This window comes from Bos taurus, chromosome 16 (genome assembly GCF_002263795.3).
Source record: "Bos taurus isolate L1 Dominette 01449 registration number 42190680 breed Hereford chromosome 16, ARS-UCD2.0, whole genome shotgun sequence".
In the NCBI taxonomy this organism is placed as follows: Eukaryota; Metazoa; Chordata; class Mammalia; order Artiodactyla; family Bovidae; genus Bos; species Bos taurus.
The window spans coordinates 47,172,692-47,193,203 of NC_037343.1; the positions used below are offsets into that span (position 1 = coordinate 47,172,692).

Sequence of the window (20,512 nt, forward strand, 5' to 3'; positions counted from 1 at the left end):
TGGGGATTCTCCAAGCAAGAATACTGGAGTGGGTTGCCATTTCCTCTTTCAGTTGAAGAGTTGAAGGAAGGGTTGCCTCTTCCTGACCCAGGGATTGAATGCATGTCTCCTGTGTCTCCTGTGTTGGCAGGTGAGTTCTTTACTGCTGAGCCACCAGGGAGGCCCCAGCTACACTGTAACTGTTGTCCAGCTGCAGGCGCTGTCAATGCACCTGACTTTAATCCAGTCTGGATTTGCTTAAACGAGGGAGATGAAGCTAGTTGGGTCCTCCAGCTTGTGGTCCTGGTCGCATTTTATACTTCCAAGCAGAATTGGGGGCATCGTGGGTACTTGAGTCTCCCCTATTTCAAAATGTTTAAAGCCCTCTTTCACAGGACCTCCTTTGTTCCTTTTACTGCCATTTATGGCATCCCCATTTCACAGATGAGGAGACTGAGGTCAGGGTGTTGCAGTGATTTGCCCAGTTCCCTGGTTAGCAAGGTTTTCATAGCTCAGAGACAGCCTCTGTCCTGCAGCCTCCCAAGGGAGCCCCAGAACCTGTCGTGGGTCCTCCTGTCTCATCCCTGGTCTGGTCTGTGGGCAGGTGAGAGCCAGCCCCAAGCCCCTCCCTTGGCGGGCCCCACAGCCTCTGTCCGCGGTGCTGAAGCTGCTGGTGGCTGCCTCCTCCCATCCTTACCTTTGCTGGGTTGTAAGCACTGTCTCTCAGGTCTTCCAAAGGGTGCTCTTTCCAAGCTGGCCGAACTCTACAGCCTCAGAGGAAATGGACATCGCTGTCTGACCTCTGCCTCCCCAGAGGACAGAGGCAGAGCTGGGAGCTGTGGCTATGAGCCCTGGGAACAGGATTGCGTGTGAGGCTGTCCTGTCCTGGGAAGGCTCTGGCAGTCGCCAGGACCGGTGCACTGCCCCTGGGGCCCAGGGTGCCCAACTGAGTCAGTATTCTGGGAAACACTTGGGTTCCGGAAAGGCCCAGGCCCTGCTGCCTGCCAGCCACCAGCCAGCACACTGACTCAGCAGCTTAATGAGCATAAAAGGTTTGGAAGCAGGGAGCCGGCCTAGGCAGAGAGTGAGCTGAGCAAGCAGAAGAGTCAGGAAGTGCAGGGATCCCATCGGTGGGTCCTTTCCCAGATGTACCTCAGGGAGAACCTCCCTCCTGGAAAGAGACTCTCAGACTGTAAACGTGGCTGGACAGGGCAGCAGCTGGCCTGGACAGACAGACCCACTGTCCTTACTGCCCTCCGTCTGCTCGGCTCCTCTTCCATCTGCTCCTTCCCTCCCCCACCTCCCCTCCTCTCCCTCCTCCCCTCCTTCCTCCTCCCTCTCCATTTCCTCTTTTGCTTCCCTCCCTCATTCCTCTTCTCACATCCTTCATCTCCCTAGTTCTCTCTTCATCTCTTCCGTGCCTCTCTTTGCTCACCTTGAAGAGAGAGTAAACCACCAGCATGACGATGCCAAACATCATCTTCCTTGGAGCATCTGTGCCCGGCCTCTCCTGCAGACCCCGGCTGGGAGGGGCCTCCTCAGCCCACTTGCATCTTCAAAACCCCAAATACACAGCTTTCTCAGAGGGACAGTGACTTTCTAATAGGGGATGCTCTGTCTGTAAACACCCTTATCTCCATATAAATGGGCCATTTTCTGCCTGTACAGACAGGAAACTAAATCAAGGAAGCCAAGCTTAAGAGCTGCCTAAATTACCTTGTCTCATATTGAGATGAAGCAGCCAGGATGGGGGCCATGGGGAAGGTGGGCTTGTGCCTTAGCAGCTTCTGGAGAGCCCACATGCAGATAAGACTGGGATGACTTCCCTGGTGGCTCAGTGGGTAAAGAGTCCACCTGAAGTGCAGGAGACACAGAAGATGTATGTAGGTTTGATCCCCAGGTTGGGAAGATCCCCTGGAGAAGGGCATGGCAAACCAGTCCACTATTCTTGCCTGGAGAATCCCATGGACAGAGGAGCCTGGTGGGCTATGATCCATAGGGTCGCAAAGAGTTGGATACAACTAAAGTGACTGAGCACTGAGCACGTGCGCTGTATGTTAACCACAGGTTTCACTTGACACAAACAACTCCATAGGATGCAAAGATAAGCAGAGTCGTGCGGAGGTGGGGTCCGGGGCAGAAGCCAGGGGCCCTTCTCCAGCCTAGCCTGCATTTTGTTTTTTGGCTCTGGGCATCACATCCTTTGTGTGTTCAAGTGTCATCCGTGACACTTGTGTTACAATCTGAATCCACAGAAATCTGAGGCAGAGCCTGGACCTCACTCCGGGGCCGTCCAAACAGCTGCCCTGTGCTTGTGCATTGTGAGGGTAAAGCCTGGCTTCACACGATGCCTTGACTCACCTGCATGGCACGGTTTGTCATGTCGGGGATGAGACCCTTGCCCCGTGCTGGTTCCAGGTGATTGGAGCTTTGGTGATCTGGTGGCTGAGACTGATCCAGAAAGCATGGGCTGACGGACTCTTCCAGGAGGCCACTTTTAGGGCAGTGCTGCTGCCTAGCCCTGGGGCCCTTGTTGTCCTCACCATCCCCCTTTCTCTTCCAGGGGAGCAATGACGAGCTGTCGGAAAATGAAGAGGATCTGGAAGAGAAGTCGGAGAGTGAAGGCAGTGACTACTCCCCGAATAAAAAGAAGAAGAAAAAACTCAAGGACAAGAAGGAGAAAAAAGCTAAGCGGAAAAAGAAAGATGATGAGGAGGATGACAATGAAGATGGGTGTCTCAAGGTAACACTGAGGCCTGGCTGGGGGTGGGAGGTACTCAAGAGGGGGCTGAGCCCCTGCTGCCAGCTCTCTGCCTTCTGACCCCAGAGCCCCTGCGTGAAGAGCCTCCTTTCCCACCAGTGGGTGTAGAGGCAGATGTGTCTGGGGGTGTGAGTGTATCCATGTGCACACGTGGAAAAGTTGGACACGAGTTTGTGAGAAATACTGTATCCACAAGTCTTCCAGACACATCAGAAATAACAATGGGATGACCGTTAGGAGTTGGGGGAGGAAGTCAGGCAGCCTTTTGCTGATGTCCATTGTCTTGCCTGGCCTAGCGCAGAGCTGTTTCCGAGGGGAGTGATGGTCTGAACTCAAGTTTGGTGTCAGGAGCCTCTCGCTCGGACGCTTGGAACAATTTGGGAAAATAGAACAAACGGAGCTTTTGCCAAGAAGCAGCAGCTGTGGGACTTCCCTGGTGGTCCAGTGGTTAAGACTCTGCACTTGCAATGCAGCGGGTGTGGGTTCAATCCCTAGTTGGGGAACTAAGATCCCATATATTGCATGTGTGCGTGCTCAGTCATGTCTGGCTCTTTGCGACCCTATGGACCGTAGGACACCGGGCTCTTCTGTCTATACGATTCTCCACGAAAGAATACTGGACTGGGTTGCCATGCCCTTCTCCAGGGGACCTTCCTGACTCAGGGACTGAACATGGTACAACCAAAAATTTAAAAAGAGAGAGAAAGAAAGAAAAAAAGCAGCAGCAGCTGGACAGCTCTGCTTACTGTAGAAGGGGGATTTACTTAGCACGTATTCTGAAATTCTGCCTGCGTGGGTGTCTAGGAGAGTGTCCCGGGGAGCGTGAGCCAGGGCAGCTGTAGCGATGGGCCTACAGCTCTCCTCAGGGGCAGAAGCCTCTTCCTCATGAACATGAATGTGGGGAGCGCTGTGACTGAGCCAAGGCTCTGGAAATCTCAAGGCCACTCCGTGGAGTGGGGAAGGGCTGAGGGTAAGGCGGGCAGGGGTAGATGACAGCACCATACCTGGGAGTCTTCTGCTTCCGTCCATCTTTCTCCAAGGTTCCGTTTGGGCTGGCTGCAGATCTGAAGATTAGCGCTCTGTAAATATTAGTACAGTGGCTGATGGGTGAGGCAGAGGTGGTGACTATCAGCCACTGAAGTTGGGAAGTGCCTGAGGTGCCCTGACACCCAGGGGCGAGCTCATTAGCTGGCTGGCGTGTTGTGAATCATCTGTGACTGATAACAGCTGAGAGACTGACAGCTTTGGAAGATGAACTTATGGGAGTGATTCAGGGTGATCCTGGAGCGATGCCATTGCTTGCTCACTTGTTGCTCTGCTTCCTGGTGGGAGCAGAGGCCTGATATGCCTCCAGGAATGACTGTGTGTCAGGGGCAGGTTGGCCCAGGGAGGAGGTCCCTCATGGGAGGACCTCTGAACCATTACAGAGATCGGGAGGCCAGGAAGCGGGTCCCTCGGGGCTGAGGGAGATTGTGTGTCCTGGATGGCCTTCTTTTGCTGGAGCAGACAGCTCAACCCTGAGGGGCTTAGGGATTCAAAGGGGTTTGTTAGATCAGCAGCCCCAGGAGCTGCGAGGTAAGTGGACTCCAGTTCGGGGGACCCAATGGTGTGATCCAGGGCCCTGTTTCTTTGCATTTGTGGGCTCAGCTCTGGGTTCAGGCCCAGGCATCTTCAGGGCTGAGAATGAGTGTAACAGCAGCTCAGGGTTTCCTGGACTCCCACTGCCCCGTCCAGCAGGAGGGGAAGCTGGCCTGTCTCCTAGTTTTCCTTATAGGAGACCTAGGGCTGCTCCTGCCTGGACTGGTTAAGTCACATGCCCACCTGGACCAAAGATGCAGCCTGGGAGTGGTGTGTGCTGATTGGTGGAATGGATCAGTGGGCGGGGCTGGGCTGCCTGGAACAAGTGGGGAATCCGAGTGAGGGCACTGTTCCAAGGACCTCTGCTAACTCCTTCCTTCCCATGAGGTAGGTGCTTTACCCCCATTTTACAGATGGGGAAGCTGAGGCACAGAGAGGTGAAGTTAGCTTGTTCACCTCTCACTGACACTATGTGGCAGAACCAAGATTGGTACTTGAGTCTGTCTGGCAGGTTGTAATCTCATAGTCAGCACTACCTGCTGTCACCCCTCCTAGCCAGCCTGGGTCTGCTTGGCGGCCTGATGCCCGGGCTGGCCATCTCTGTGCCCTTGGGAACTCACACACCTCCCTGTGCCTCTGCTCCCAATGTGAAGTAGTTGCTGAGGGCTCTTCTCTGGGCTCTGCCCCCAGCTGGACCACTGTCCCATGCTCCACTCTGGCCAGGGCACACCTTCCTGGCCCCAGAACCCAGCAGCAGCCTGTCCTTTCACAGGGTCCAAGTGTGACTGTATCACCCCAAGGTGACAGCCTAGGGCAGAGAGAGTGAGTCCTGTACTTATTCCTGCCCTGGGCACGCACATGGCTTCCCCTCAAACCCCCACATTAAACCCAGATACGTGGTCCTGCACCCCCTCGTAAGCTGGCATCTGAGCCATTCCTACTGCTCAAGGGACTGGCAGCCTGGAGTGCTCTAGGATATTTTCAGTTTGGTGTGTGAACTGCTCTTGTTAAGTTGCAGGTTGCAGACATGATCACCCCGGCTTTTCCCAGGCCTCCTGGGTGGGGCCCCAGGGATGGGGGTGCAGGTTAGAAGGACTCCCACCTTTGATTCCATCTCCGGCCCCTGTGTCTGTAGGAGCCCAAGTCCTCGGGACAGCTCATGGCCGAGTGGGGCCTGGACGACGTGGACTACCTGTTCTCCGAGGCCGACTACCACACGCTGACCAACTATAAGGCCTTCAGCCAGTTCCTCAGGTGGGCCTCAGAGGAGCCTTGGCTGGGCACCCACGGAGACAGCCTCCCTGGGGGAACCAAGTGGGGAGCCAGAGGGACAGGGCCCTGGGCTCCTGGGGTTGGGGGAGTGTTGGGCTGACATTGACCCTGGGCAGAGCTGGCAGGAGGGACAGGACCTTCCACTTCCACAGATGGTCCTGCCCTCCCTTGCTGGTCCTGCCCCCAGGAACGATGGCCCCAATCAATCCTGAGGTCTTAAACCCCGTGGCCACTCTCAGCTCTAGAAGAAATGGAACTGGACCCCCAGGGTCCTGCTGGAGGCCCCTGCCTCTGGGCCTTCGGTCTTACCAGGCCTTGAGTCTGTCTGGCAGGTTCTAATCTCATAGTCAGCACTACCTGCCATTCCCCCTCCTAGGCAGCCCAGGTCCGCTTGGTGGCCTGATGCCCGGGCTGGCCATCTCTGTGCCCTTGGGAACTCTAATTGGAAACCCAATGAGAAGGGGACTAGCCCTGAAAATAGGAAATCAGGGGTGTTGCGGGTGGACGGCTGTCTCTGGCTTGGTCCTCTTCCTTGGCCCTCCATTCAGCCCACTTTCCCAGTTTGCTACATCTTCCAAATGTGGGAGAAGATGGGTGGGCCCTGCGGGAGTCACATGGGGGTCTCGTCCCCTCCATGGGGCTGCCCTCACCCTCTGCCTCCCCCCACCCCCGTGCAGACCGCTCATCGCCAAGAAGAACCCGAAGATCCCCATGTCAAAGATGATGACTGTCCTGGGTGCCAAATGGCGGGAGTTCAGTGCCAACAACCCCTTCAAGGGCAGCTCGGCGGCAGCAGCTGCAGCGGCAGTGGCCGCGGCCGTGGAGACGGTCACCATCGCGCCTCCCCTGGCTATCAGCCCCCAGCAGGCACCCCAGCCTGTGCCCATCCGCAAGGCCAAGACCAAAGAGGGCAAGGGTATGGCTGCGGGTGGGTGGCACCCAGTCCTGCTGTCCGAGGCCCCCCAGACCCTATAGCTTGGGGCGGCTGGGACAGCTGGGCCGGTCTTTACCCAGGACCCAGTGCCTTGGTTGACCTTGGATCCACGCGCCCTTTCTCACCTATGTTACCACATCTGTCCTGCCTCCCTTCTGGGGCTGGTGGACAAGTGGAGGGGACAGTGGGCTCAGAGTTTTGGGAGTTTTCCCAGGTATGGAGGAAGGGACCGCGGTGGCCCAGGCTGCTGGGAGTTGGGGGGCTCTTGTGTTTGAGGCTGCACCATTCCCAGGAGAAGGAGTCCTAAAATGACCTGTTGATCCCTCTTCTGAGTGTCTGGCCCGAGTGGGCATGGGCGTGGTCAGGGCCGGCCTCCCAGGGAGACCCAGAAGGAGGTCCAGATACAAAATCGGACTCCGCGGTGGTGTCTGGCTGGGGACAGCAGAGGCTCTCTGCGACTTGAAGTTCTCAGGGAGGGGCTTCTCTGCCCTAAGTGAAGGGCTTCTGGCCCCCTTGGGGATAGGGCCATTGATCTCCCCCAGACTCTGAATGGTGGGCTCACCTGCAGCTCACCTTCTTGGTGCCATGACCAGGGTTTTGATGGAGGGTGGAGGAGACTGTGGGGACCTCTTGTTTCTGCCCCAAGCAGCTCTGGTCTCTGGGACGACGCATTCCTTTGCCAGGTCCCGCAGGGACCCTGGTGGGCAAGTGATGCAGTCTTCAGCACCTGCTCCTGCTCAATTCCCTCGCCAGCTGCCCAGCCAGCCTTCTTTCTCATTTCCTCTTGGGCTCCAGCTGCTGAGTTATCGATTCCCTGAGCTGCCTATTCAGAGCCTGAAAAATTGAAATAGATTTTCCATGGCGCCACTGAGGTTACAGCTGGGCTGCCAGCCCCATCTCTCTGTGTGGATGTAGATAGAGGAGGGCCCCGGACGAGGCCACCTGCCTCTAGGCCCCCACCTTCCCTGCTCAGCCTGGTGGGAAAGACTGCTGGGGGCAGGTCATTACTCCCCAGGTGGATAACTGTCCTGTGGCCAGCTCCATAAAAACACAGCCTCACCTCTACTGGCCATAGAGGTGGGGAAGGTCTTGAGTGGTGCCAGTGTGGGGGTATAGTGGGCAACCTGGAGGCTGGCTGCTGGGGGAAGGTCTCTGCTCTAGCCCACCCCTCTGGGGCCCAGGTATGGACTGCAGGTAGGTGGGTGTGCCCTTGGTTGCCCTGGTGGCCCTGGGGGTCTGTGGCTTTACTGGGGACAGCTCCTTTCTGGGGAGAGGGATGAGACAGGGCTGTTTCCAAGATGGCAGTGCAGTGGCTAGGACCGGGACCAGACCAGGGTTATGCTCTGGCCTCCCCTGCTACTTGCTGTGCAGCTTTAAGCAAAGATGTCACCTTTCTGAGCCTCAGTTTTCTTGTTGGAAAAGAGGTGACAGCAGAAATGATCCTTTCCTTACCAGGTTGCTGTGAGGCTGAGTGAAAGCATGGTGGTAAGTGAGCGAGCCGTGTTGCTTTTCAGGGCCTGGCGTGAGGAAGAAGATCAAAGGCTCCAAGGATGTGAAGAAAAAGGGTAAAGGGAGAAAGGTGACTGGGCTCAAGTTCCGCTTCGGAGGGGTCGGCAGCAAGAGGAAGAAGGGGTCCTCGGTGAGTGCGAGTGTGAGCGTGAGTGTGTGTGGAGTGCACACCGTGCAAAGACTGGATGACTGAAAAGCAGGCTGTCAGTTCATTCTCCTGTACCAGGCAGGGGGCAGGTCCCATTCCCCTTCCCCACTCTCTCTTCCTATGCTACATGCCTGTCTGCTGGGCCTGTGCCCCCACCTGACTGGTGAGGGGGTCAGCCTGGATCCTTTCAAGGGTCCCTGGAGTGTGGCTTCTGGGTGGTCCATGCCTCCAGCTCTTTCTCCTGCCCACCCTGCTGAGCTGGAGGCTCAGTCCCAGCTCCCTTGGCCCCAGCTGCCTCTCTATCTGGGCAGTAGGCGGGAGAGTCCTGGTGGGGCCTGGATGCCCAGGTCTGCTAGGAGAGTGGGCCCAGGAAGGAGGCCTGCATGTGGGGGCAGGCAGGGCTCCAGCCCTTCAAGGGCAGCTCTGGCACTCGGTTCAGAATGACCCTAAGTCCGTGTCTGAGCCTTTGAGCCCTCTTTCTCTGGGGATGGGGGGCATTCATCCCTCCCTCCTGCTCCCATAGGTTACCTGCTTCCCTCAAACTCTCAGCCCTTCAGATGGGCAGGGATGGAAGCCATCTCTTTGTCCTTTGGAAGAAGCAAGTGACAGGTCTCAAGTGTAGCTGCTGTGGAGGGGAGCATGGAGCAGCAGGTGTCCCCATTCAGCTTAGCTTTCGAGCCAAGACTAAGGTGCTCGGCCCTCTGCTCCACTTTGGTGCACCCTGCTCTGGAGCTGCTCACAGTCTGGAAGGGTTTAGGGGCATGTACTGGGAGAGAGCCAATGACATGCAAATGGAATAAGCCGGACCTGGCACACAGGCTGTGTAACAGGTCTCATTAGGGAGAGATCTGGGAAGGCTCCTTGGGGGAGGTGTCCCTAGGGCTTCCCCTTGAGGGATGTGTAGGAGTTTGGCAGGGTGGAGGGCAGGGCCTGGGAGAGTTATGAGGGCTGGAGAGCAGGGCTTGGGGAGGGTGGCAGGCCATCAGCCTGGACCAGTGGGCTAGGGGATGTTCTAGCTGGGTGGCAAGATGAGATGAACTGCAGACAGCACCCTGTATCTGGAGCTTCCATGGTACCCTGCCACAACCTACCCTCTGCCCAGGCCTGAGAAGCCTCGAAACGAGCCCCTTGGGCCAGCTCTGGGCTCATAGGGCCCTCCCCTGCCCCTGCAGAGCGAGGAGGATGAGCGAGAGGAGTCGGACTTCGACAGCGCCAGCATCCATAGCTCCTCCATGCGTTCCGAGTGCTCTGCTGCCCTGGGGAAGAAGAGCAAGAGGAGGCGCAAGAAGAAGAGAAGTAAGACTTCCTGTTTGTAGGGTTCCTGTGGGCATCACATGGATGTGGGGTGCAGAGCCCCCTTTGGGGAGCAGGGAAGGGCATCCTCAGGCCTCAGTCAGGCCAGGCAGGTCCCCTGTGTTTCCTCAACCACCCTCACCTATGCGTTTAGGAGAGGGGGTCCTGTCTCAGTGGGTCCACATCTATTAGGGACCCATAATGTGAGTCGCCCCAGGGCATTTGCATGGCAGAGGGGCACAGGAGAAGGAACTGTCTCTTAACCACATCCACCGTCCACCCACTCAGTCATCCACCCTCTACTCATCTATCCCCCCATGCCCAGCTTTCCCACCCCGCCTCCCTCTTTCCATATCTCGGTCCTTCCTCTCTCCCCTTTATCCATCCGGCCGTTCATCTTTCTGTCCATCCACATACCTTTCTGCTTCCATTCCTCCTTCCTTCCTCCCATCCTTCTTTCCTTTTGCTTGTCTTCAATCCATGTCTTCACTCGTTTACATTTTTTCTTTTCTTTCTGGCTGCACATAGTCATAGTGAAAGTCACTTATTTGTGTCCAACTCTGCGACCCCATGGACTATACAGTCCATGGAATTCTCCAGGCCAGAATACTGGAGTGGGTAGCCTTTTCCTTCTCCACGGGATCTTCCCAACCCAGGGATTGAACCCAGGTCTCCTGCACTGCGGGTGGATTCTTTACCAGCTGAGCCACCAGGGAAGCCCAAGAATACTGGAGCGGTACCTTATCGCTTCTCCAGCTGATCTTCCTGACCCAGGAATCCAACCGGGGTCTCCTGCATTGCAGGCTATCAGGGAAGTCCTGCACAATGGCTTGTTCTTAGTTTCCTGATTAGGGACTGAACGAGAGCCTAGTCAGTGAAAGTGCAGAGTCCTAACCACTGGATCCCCAGGAATTTTCCCTCTTTGCTCTTCAGTCATTCTGTTCACCCTGTCTGTCCATCGCCATCCATTCATCCATCTATTGAGTGCCGGGACAGCCTGCGGTGGAGATGGGTTGTGCATGGGGAGTGGGGACACGGCCCTCCGTGACTGCCTCTGCCCCCTCCCCAGTCGATGATGGCGATGGCTATGAGACGGACCACCAGGACTACTGTGAGGTGTGCCAGCAGGGTGGGGAGATCATTCTGTGTGACACCTGCCCGAGGGCCTACCACCTCGTCTGTCTGGATCCCGAGCTGGAGAAAGCTCCTGAGGGCAAGTGGAGCTGTCCCCACTGTGTAAGCCCTTGGCAGACGCCGGGGGTGGGGGTTTTGTCAGTCCTGGTCTTCCAGACCCCTGCATGGTCTTCTCCGGGCAGAACATGGGGCGGTTGCGAGTGTGAGGGAGGGTTGCACCATGGTGGAGGGGGCGTCCTGGCCCAGGGTGCCTCCACCTGGACTCCCCCCTCTTCCAGGAGAAGGAAGGGATCCAGTGGGAGCCGAAGGACGACGACGACGACGAGGACGAGGGCGGCTGCGAGGAGGAGGAGGACGACCACATGGAGTTCTGCCGCGTGTGCAAGGACGGCGGCGAGCTGCTCTGCTGCGACGCCTGCCCCTCTTCCTACCACCTGCACTGCCTCAACCCGCCGCTGCCCGAGATCCCAAACGGTGAATGGCTCTGCCCGCGCTGTACTGTGAGTGTTACGCCGGCCCGCGCCGAACGCCCCGCCCCCGACAAGTCTAGGTCCCTCCTGCGGCAAGGCCCCGCTCACAAAGGTCCCACCCATCAAGGCCCCGCCTCCATCAATCCAGGCCACGCCCACCATGGCCTTCGCCCAGGCCGCTCCAGCCCCCCTTCAGCCCCCACCCATCTAGGCCCCGCCCCAGCAGGCCCTGGCCACCAAGGCTCCTCCGCTGGCCACCCACCAGCTCTGAGCTCCCAGCCTACCAAGGCCTCGACCCGCCCCCGCCCGCCCAGGTCCCGCCCACAAGGCGTCTCCCCATTCTGGCCCCGCCCCATAGTCCATCTGCTCAGTCCCAAGCCCTCTCCAGTCACCTCGAGTCCCGCCCGTCGCCTCACCTAGGCCTGCGCCGCTTCTCAATTCCCATTAAACTCGCTGGAAACAGCTATGAAAAGAGAGGTGGTCATAAACCTGCCACTGCCCATAAACAGCCACTGTTTACTGGGCATCTCTCTAATGCTTACTGAGTTTTCAAGTACCAGGCCTTAGTTATTTTCATTTTTAGATGAGAAAACTGAGGCTCAGGGAGATAAAGTGATTTGCCCAAGGTCACACAAGGTCTCTTGGGCTGGAGCCTCGGTTTCAGCAGGGAGAGGAGAGCACCCCTCCAGTCACTATAGGTGTTTGAAGGTGTCCATGCTCTGAGATGTCCCCAGCCCACCCCCAGTGCTGGATACTCCACCCTGTGGGCTGGGCCAGCCCTTGGTCACCCCATGTGCATCTGGGCTTCCGTTGTGCGTGTGTGTGTATGTGTGTGCATGTGTGTGTGTGCAGACACACATTGCCTCATCTGCCCGCACGGCATGGGCAGGCTCCTGAGGACAGGGTGGTGTCTTGGAGTCACTGTGGTGCTGTCTGACTTGGGGAGCAGAGCAGCCTGTTGGAGGGAGCCTCGGGGTGGGGACCTGAAGCTAAGCCCTGAACCTGGGGACCTTCCTCTGTCCACAGTGTCCCCCACTGAAGGGCAAAGTCCAGCGGATCCTGCACTGGCGGTGGACAGAGCCCCCAGCCCCCTTCATGGTGGGGCTGCCGGGGCCTGACGTGGACCCTGGTGTACCCCCGCCCAAGCCCCTGGAGGGCATCCCAGAGAGAGAGTTCTTCGTCAAGTGGGCTGGGCTCTCCTACTGGCACTGCTCCTGGGTGAAGGAGCTCCAGGTGAGGTACCTGGGCAGGTGCGGCTGTGCTTAGGACATGAGGTGCTCTGGCCAGCTCCCTGAGTGAGAGACATTGTTGGGCGCTGGGGAGGGGGAGGAAGAAGGTGAGGATTGTCCTGCCTGGAACTCAGGCTGGGGGCTGGGGGGATGGGGGAGGAGCTGGGTTGGGGGGACACTGGGGGTCATGGCCATCTGCCTTCCTTAACCTCTGTCCCCTCCGCAAGCAGCTGGAGCTCTACCACACAGTGATGTATCGCAACTACCAAAGAAAGAACGACATGGATGAGCCACCGCCCTTTGACTATGGCTCTGGCGACGAGGACGGCAAGAGCGAGAAGAGGAAGAACAAGGACCCTCTCTATGCCAAGATGGAGGAGCGCTTCTACCGCTACGGCATCAAGCCCGAGTGGATGATGATCCACCGCATCCTGAACCACAGGTGTGTGCCTGGCGCATGAGCTGCACTGGACACGCGGCCCCTTCAGTCTGTTAAATGGGCACAGGACCACATACGGGTGTGGTGGGGGCAGGAGGGGAGGCTGAGGACACCCACTGCTGGTGATTTGACCATCCAGCTGGAGGGGTTTTCACACACATGGGTACATGTATGCACCCGTGTTTACACTTGCATATGCACATGTTACACTCATGTAGAACAGTTCCTAAGTCATATGTATAAAAGGGCAACTTGACGAATGGCCTGTGAAACTTGCAGACGGGACACTTGGGGGGCTGGGACCCTTGTGCTCCTAGGCCTCTGCTTGATACCTGTGGGAGGGTCCGGGGGACCACAACGGGCCTGAGCTGTGGGTGTGGGTACACGTTTGCTCCTCTTTATAACACAGCTATCACCACTGAGTGCCATCTACCCAAGAGGTAGGCCTTTTACTTCTACCTTTGTGTTTGTGGACACCATCAAGGTTAAGTCACTTGCCCAAAGTCACACAGCCAACAGGCAGGGGTGCTTGGATTGGAACCCAGTTCTTCCCTGATGGCAGGACTTGTTTTCTTGGCCACTATTCCAAGTTCCAGTGCCCTTGATAGTCCTTCACCGAGCAATCAAAAATTCCCTATGTACCAGTGGTCAGAGGCTGCAGAGACCAGACAAAAAGACCAAGGCAGAAGGCCTCCAAGAGTTTGGCTTTGGTTTTGTGGGTGGTGGGAGCTCTTGCTGATTCTTGAGCTCAGGTGGCTGACAGGCGGGCACAGGGTAGGATCCATGGAGGCTCTGTCTCAGAGTGACTTGGGGTCCAACAGACCACATGTGTCCTGAAGGCAGGAGCTGGGTAGAGCAGAGCTTCAGAACCTGAGTCGTCCGCTCAGATCACAACGCTGGCTCCCATTTTCTGGGCTCTGAGCCTCTGTGTTAATTTTTTATTTATTGATTTGAGTGTGCTGGGACTTTAGCTGTGGCATGTGCAATCTTACTTGCACATGTGTGTGACCTAGTTCCCCAGATCAGACCAGATCAGTTGCTCAGTCGTGTCCAACTCTTTGCGACCCCATGAATCGCAGCAAGCCAGGCCTCCCTGTCCATCACCAACTCCCGGAGTTCACTCAGACTCATGTCCATCGAGTCGGTGATGCCATCCAGCCATCTCATCCTCTGTCATCCCTTCTCCTCCTGCCCCCAATCCCTCCCAGCATCAGAGTCTTTTCCGATGAGTCAACTCTTCGCATGAGGTGGCCAAAGTACTGGAGTTTCAGCTTTAGCATCATTCCTTCCAAAGAAATCCCAGGGCTGATCTCCTTGAGAATGGACTGGTTGGATCTCCTTGCAGTCCACGGGACTCTCAAGAGTCTTCTCCAACACCACAGTTCAAAAGCATCAATTCTTTGGCGCTCAGCCTTCTTCACAGTCCAACTCTCACATCCATACATGACCACAGGAAAAACCATAGCCTTGACTAGACGGACCTTTGTTGGCAAAGTAATGTCTCTGCTTTTGAATATGTTATCTAGGTTGGTCATAACTTTCCTTCCAAGGAGTAAGCGTCTTTTAATTTCATGGCTGCAGTCACCATCTGTAGTGATTTTGGAGCCCAGAAAAATAAAGTCTGACACTGTTTCCACTGTTTGCCCATCTATTTCCCATGAAGTGATGGGACCGGATGCCATGATCTTCGTTTTTTGAATGTTGAGCTTTAAGCCAACTTTTTCACTCTCCACTTTCACTTTCATCAAGAGGCTTTTTAGTTCCTCTCCACTTTCTGCCATAAGGGTGGTGTCATCTGCATATCTGAGGTTATTGATATTTCTCCTGGCAGTCTTGATTCCAGCTTGTGTTTCTTCCAGTCCAGCGTTTCTCATGATGTACTCTGCATATAAGTTAAATAAATAGGGTGACAATATACAGCCCTGATGTACTCCTTTTCCTGTTTGGAACCAGTCTGTTGTTCCATGTCTGGTTCTAACTGTTGCTTCCTGACCTGCATACAAATTTCTCAAGAGGCAGATCAAGTGGTCTGGTATTTCCATCTCTTTCAGAATTTTCCACAGTTTATTGTGATCCACACAGTCAAAGGCTTTGGCATAGTCAAGAAAGCAGAAATAGATGTTTTTCTGGAACTCTCTTGCTTTTTCCATGATCCAGCGGATGTTGGCAATTTGATCTCTGGTTCCTCTGCCTTTTCTAAAACCAGCTTGAACATCAGGAAGTTCACGGTTCACATATTGCTGAAGCCTGGCTTGGAGAATTTTGAGCATTACTTTACTAGCATGTGAGATGAGTGCAATTGTGCGGTAGTTTGAGCATTCTTTGGCATTGCCTTTCTTTGGGATTGGAATGAAAACTGACCTTTTCCAGTCCTGTGGCCACTGCTGAGTTTTCCACATTTGCTGGCATATTGAGTGCAGCACTTTCACAGCATCATCTTTCAGGATTTGAAGGAGCTCAACTGGAATTCCATCACCTCCACTAGCTTTGTTCGTAATGATGCTTTCTAAGGCCCACTTGACTTCACATTCCAGGATGTCTGGCTCTAGGTGAGTGATCACACCATCGTGATTATCTGGGTCATGAAGATCTTTTTTGTACAGTTCTGTGTATTCTTGCCATCTCTTCTTAATATCTTCTGCTTCTATTAGGTCCATACCATTTCTGTCCTTTATCGAGCCCATCTTTGCATGAAATGTTCCTGTGATATCTCTGATTTTCTTGAAGAGATCTCTAGTCTTTCCCATTCTGTTGTTTTCCTCTATTTCTTTGCATTGATCGCTGAAGAAGGCTTTCTTATCTCTTCTTGCTATTCTTTGGAACTCTGCATTCAGATGTTTATATCTTTCCTTTTCTCCTTTGCTTTTTACTTCTCTTCTTTTCACAGTTATTTGTAAGGCCTCCCCAGACAGCCATTTTGCTTTTTTGCATTTCTTTTCCATGGGGATGGTCTTGATCCCTGTCTCCTGTACAATGTCACAAACCTCATTCCATAGTTCATTAGGCACTCTATTAGATGTAGGCCCTTAAATCTATTTTTCACTTCCACTGTATAATCATAAGGGATTTGATTTAGGTCATACCTGAATGGTCTAGTGGTTTTCCCTACTTTCTTCAATTTAAGTCTGAATTTGGCAATAAGGAATTCATGGTCTGAGCCACAGTCAGCTCCTGGTCTTGTTTTTGCTGACTGTATAGAACTTCTCCATCTTTGGCTGCAAAGAATATAATCAGTCTGATTTCGGTGTTGACCATCTGGTGATGTCCATGTGTAGAGTCTTCTCTTGTGTTGTTGGAAGAGGGTGTTTGTTATGACCAGTGCATTTTCTTGGCAAAACTCTATTAGTCTTTGCCCTGCTTCATTCCATATTCCAAGGCTAAATTTGCCTGTTACTCCAGGTGTTTCTTGACTTCCTACTTTTGCATTCCAGTCCCCTATAATGAAAAGGACATCTTTTTTGGGTGTTAGTTCTAAAAGGTCTTGTAGGTCTTCATAGAGCTGTTCAACTTCAGCTTCTTCAGCGTTACTGGTTGGGGCATAGACTTGGATTACTGTGATATTGAATGGTTTGCCTTGGAAATGAACAGAGATCATTCTGTCGTTTAGGGATCAAACCTGGCCCCACTGGTTGGAAAACTAGAAGTCTTGGGAGTGTGGAGTCTTAGCACCTGGACAACCAGGGAAGTCCCGTGTGCCTCTGTGTTTCTAATGGGAAATGGGACCCTACCCTGTGCCCGCCTGTCAGCCACCGCTGGTTCTCAGGCACCTGAGCTCAACAATCAGCAACCAACCCCACAGGCTGCTGTGGGGGCTCAAGGAGGATGCCAGTGCCTGATAACAGGGCCATCAGGAAGCAGCGGTGGGGAGTGTGGGAGAATTTGAAAAAACCACCCTCTTGATTATGAAATGCTTCCTCCTTCCATCCCCTGCCCTCACTGACAGTGACTTGAGGCCCCTCCACTGCTGAACTGATCCACAATTTTTTACCTTTATTAAATTGCATGTTCAAAACGTAAATGCCGATTTTTCTCCCTGCCTCCAAAGTGGGGCAGGTGAATTTCCTCCAAATATATTACCTGAACGGGGTCTGAATAACAACTGCTCATTTATTAAAGAAAAAAAAAGCCATTGGTTTCCATGGTGACTGGGGATTGGTACCTCTCTGTGTGTGGTCCCCAGGCCTAGCCACTGCCATCTGGGGGAGCCCTGGCGCCCTCACCCTGCAGTGCCGCAGGCTTGGTTGCTCAGTGCACTTGTGTTGGGTGGGAGGTCCTTAGGAGCTGTATTCAAGCTGCAGTGTGTAACAGGCTTCTCTGGCGCACCCTCTCTGTGCTGCTGGCTGGGCCGTCAGGTCCCCGGGGGTCTTTGGGAGAGGACAACCCACTGGAGGAATCATATCCTTCTCTACTTAGTGGGGATGGGCCCTGGACTGGGATGGGCACCCCTCCAGTCTTCGGGAGTTCTTTTTTCCTTTTCAAACTTTTTATTTTGTACTGGGGGTAGAGCCAGTTAACACTGTTGTGACAGTTTCAGGTGAACATCTTAGAGACTCGATCTTACATAGACATGTATCCATTCTCCCCCAAACTCCCCTTTCATCTAGGCTGGCACATAACATTGAGCAGAGTTCCCTGTGCTGTACAGTAGGTCCTTGTTGGCTATCTATTTTAAATATAGCGATTTGTACATGTCCATCCTGAACTCCCTATAACTTGGAAGTTTTTAAAAAAACTTACTATTCTGGGCATGCTGGGTCTTTGTTGCCGTGCTTGGGCTTTCTCTAGTTGCGGCGGGCGGGGCTGCCGTCTGGTTTGGGTGTGCTGGCTTCTTGTGGTGCTGGATTCTTTTGTTTCGGGGCATAAGCTCTAGGGTGCATGGGCTCAGCAGTTGCAGCACACAGGCTTAGTTGCCCAATGGCATATGGAATCTTCTTGGATCAGGGAAGGAACCCACGACCCCTGCACTGGTAGGTGGATTCTCAACCATTAGACCACCAGGGAAGTTTCTCCTTGGGACTTCTTAAGCAAAAAAACAAAGGTCTATGGTCAGGGGAGAACCATCTGACTCAGCAGTTGAGAATTCTAGAGGAGTCCTCATGACGGAATGGGACTCACAGCCACAGAGGATGGGGAGGACACTGGATTTGCTCCTCTGCTAGCCTGGGGGACCCAGATATCCCTCTGCTTTGCCACTCACCCCGTGCCCTCCTACCTCCTTCCCACTAGCTGTGTGGCCCTTGGGAGTCCCTGCCTGGTGCTGTCCTCCTGGCTGGGGCTCCCAGGAGACCCGTGAGGGTGAGAGGCTTTGCATCCTGCGAGGTGCCCTCCGTGGTGCCCGGATGACCCGCCCTCTTCCATCTGTTTACCGTGTTGCAGCTTCGATAAAAAGGGGGACGTACATTACCTAATCAAGTGGAAAGACCTGCCCTACGACCAGTGCACCTGGGAGATTGACGAAATTGACATCCCCTACTACGACAGCCTGAAGCAGGCCTACTGGGGCCACAGGTGCGCTACGCTGGGGCCCCTGGGTGGAGCCTCCCGCCTTCCCAATGGTCTGAGCTCTGCTCTCTCATCCCGTCCTTTTCCTCAGGGAGCTGATGCTGGGAGAGGATGCCAGGCTGCCCAAGAGGCTGGTCAAGAAGGGCAAGAAGCTGAAGGATGACAAACAGGAGAAGCCCCCGGACACACCCATTGTGGATGTGAGTGGGAAGGGGTCACAGGGTGGGGTTGCCACCCAGGATGGGCCTTGGAGGAGGGCAAGGTCTCTGGAGAACTCTGCCATGGGTCTGTGCACCTGGAGCCGTGCCCATGTGGGAGGGGGTGCTGCGGCTCAGCCCACTCCTGCCAGGTACCTGGTGGGACAGGGATGAGGGGACCCAGCTTTCCCCGCAGGGGAGGCTCACACCCTGGGGTCCTGGTCCCCAGCATCTTGTAGAGTGGCAGCTCCCAGGGGACAGAGAGATTTGAAGGATGGGTCGGGTCTTGGTGCACAAACTGGGGAGCAGATAGTCTCTTCTCAGAGCAGTCTATGAACTTGTGTTCTTTTAGATGAGTGAATTCCAAATATTCCTTTATTTACTTATTTATTTGGCTGTACTGCGTGGCATGTGGGATCTTAAATTCTCCAACTAGCAATCGAACCCGCGCTTCCTGCAGTGGAATCGTGGAGTCTTAACCACTGGATCACCAGAGAAGTCTCTGTAATTCCAAGTCTTTAAATCAAAAAGTGCCCCTCACTTCAGGAGTACAGCAGCTGATTTGCTAATTACACACCATTCTTATCAGTTCAGGGGGAGGAGACCCAGACTTACCTGGGAACTTTGAGCCTACTGGGGAGTGGAAGGTTGGCTTTTATTCCTTTAGCAAACCTCTCTGGGATGTTTGCTAGTACCTGGCCCTGGGAGGCAAAGCCCTACCCACCTGTTCCATGAAGTGCTCATCTTCCAGGGGCTCATGGAAGGTCCAAACAGAAATGGGGATTTGGCTTGGGTCTGAGATGCAGGGTAAGGTGAGTGGGTCTGATACATCAGGGGGACTTCATGGGGATGACAGCCTTGAGCTGTAGACTAAGAGACGCAAAGAGGGTGATGTTCGGGATCAGGCACCCTGGGCAAGCATCAAATGGATGTTGACTCAGTGCCTGCTGTGTCCGAATAGGACCAGTATGGTGACCACAAGCTGGGCTCAAAATCAGAGAATGCAACAATTGGGAAACTGCCCTGATAAATGTATGGGGCCACCCTGGGAGAGCATGTGGGAACACCTAAGCCAAGCCTGGAGTCAGGGAAGACTTCCTGGAGGCAGAGGCATTCCATCTGAGGCCTGAAGGATGAATAAGTTAGCAGGGACAAGAGGAGTGGGAAGAGTATTCCAGGCATAAAGAATCATCCAGGCAAGGATGGTGGACCTTGGTGGCCCAGGATCCAGGGTATGTCTGAACCTCTGCTTTTTCTGCAGCCCACGGTCAAGTTTGACAAACAACCATGGTACATTGACTCCACGGGCGGCACGCTGCACCCGTACCAGCTGGAGGGCCTTAACTGGCTGCGCTTCTCCTGGGCCCAGGGCACCGACACCATCCTGGCCGACGAGATGGGTCTGGGCAAGACTGTGCAGACCATCGTCTTCCTCTACTCCCTGTACAAGGAGGTTCGAGGGTTGGGCGGGGCGGCCGGGGAAGGGGTGGCTGGTGTGGGCTGTGGCTGGGTAGCCTCAGCGCCTCCGTCTCCCTCCCCAGGGGCACTCCAAAGGGCCCTACCTGGTCAGTGCGCCCCTATCCACCATCATCAACTGGGAACGTGAGTTCGAGATGTGGGCCCCTGACTTCTACGTGGTCACCTACACGGGGGACAAGGAGAGCCGCTCCGTGATCCGGGAGAACGAGTTTTCCTTTGAGGACAATGCCATTCGGAGTGGGAAGAAGGTGTTCCGGATGAAGGTGAGCACCCCTCCCCCTGGGAAGGACTCTGCACAGGAGCCCAGTCTGCCCTGGGGCGGGGGTGCACAGGGGTTCTGCAGTTTATCTGGGGTCTCTTCTTTTGGGCTCTAGTGGAGGCAGCGGCTGGCGAAGAGTTGCTTTTAAGGCAGGATTACCTGCTGTATTTGTGTCCTGGGGCTGCAGTAGCACAGAGTGGAGCGGGGCAGAGAATAACACTCACCCTCTCACTGTTCTGGAGGCCAGGAGTCTGAGACCCAGCAGGCAGGGTCCTGCTCCCTCAGAAGCTCTGTGGGTGGACCCTTCCGCATCTCCTCCAGCATCTGGT

At 54.8% G+C, this 20,512-nt stretch overlaps 1 protein-coding gene and 1 non-coding gene across 6 annotated transcripts in view; both read left to right on the forward strand.

Annotated features, from left to right (window-relative positions):
• CHD5 (chromodomain helicase DNA binding protein 5) overlaps window positions 1-20,512 on the forward strand; it is a 71,741-nt gene that overhangs the window by 15,814 nt on the left and 35,415 nt on the right. For all 5 annotated transcript variants that reach the window (XM_059875741.1, XM_024976771.2, XM_059875740.1 and 2 more), the window contains exons 3-15: window positions 2,543-2,722; window positions 5,454-5,572; window positions 6,268-6,506; window positions 8,039-8,163; window positions 9,354-9,477; window positions 10,544-10,710; window positions 10,887-11,108; window positions 12,105-12,311; window positions 12,538-12,749; window positions 18,123-18,254; window positions 18,340-18,448; window positions 19,707-19,898; window positions 19,987-20,187. In XM_059875741.1, the coding sequence (XP_059731724.1) occupies window positions 2,543-2,722; window positions 5,454-5,572; window positions 6,268-6,506; window positions 8,039-8,163; window positions 9,354-9,477; window positions 10,544-10,710; window positions 10,887-11,108; window positions 12,105-12,311; window positions 12,538-12,749; window positions 18,123-18,254; window positions 18,340-18,448; window positions 19,707-19,898; window positions 19,987-20,187 (2,229 nt within the window). The remainder of the gene's footprint in view (window positions 1-2,542; window positions 2,723-5,453; window positions 5,573-6,267; window positions 6,507-8,038; window positions 8,164-9,353; window positions 9,478-10,543; window positions 10,711-10,886; window positions 11,109-12,104; window positions 12,312-12,537; window positions 12,750-18,122; window positions 18,255-18,339; window positions 18,449-19,706; window positions 19,899-19,986; window positions 20,188-20,512) is intronic.
• On the forward strand, window positions 3,171-3,243 carry TRNAA-UGC (transfer RNA alanine (anticodon UGC)). Its single transcript has one exon. It is a non-coding gene; the product is annotated as a tRNA-Ala (tRNA).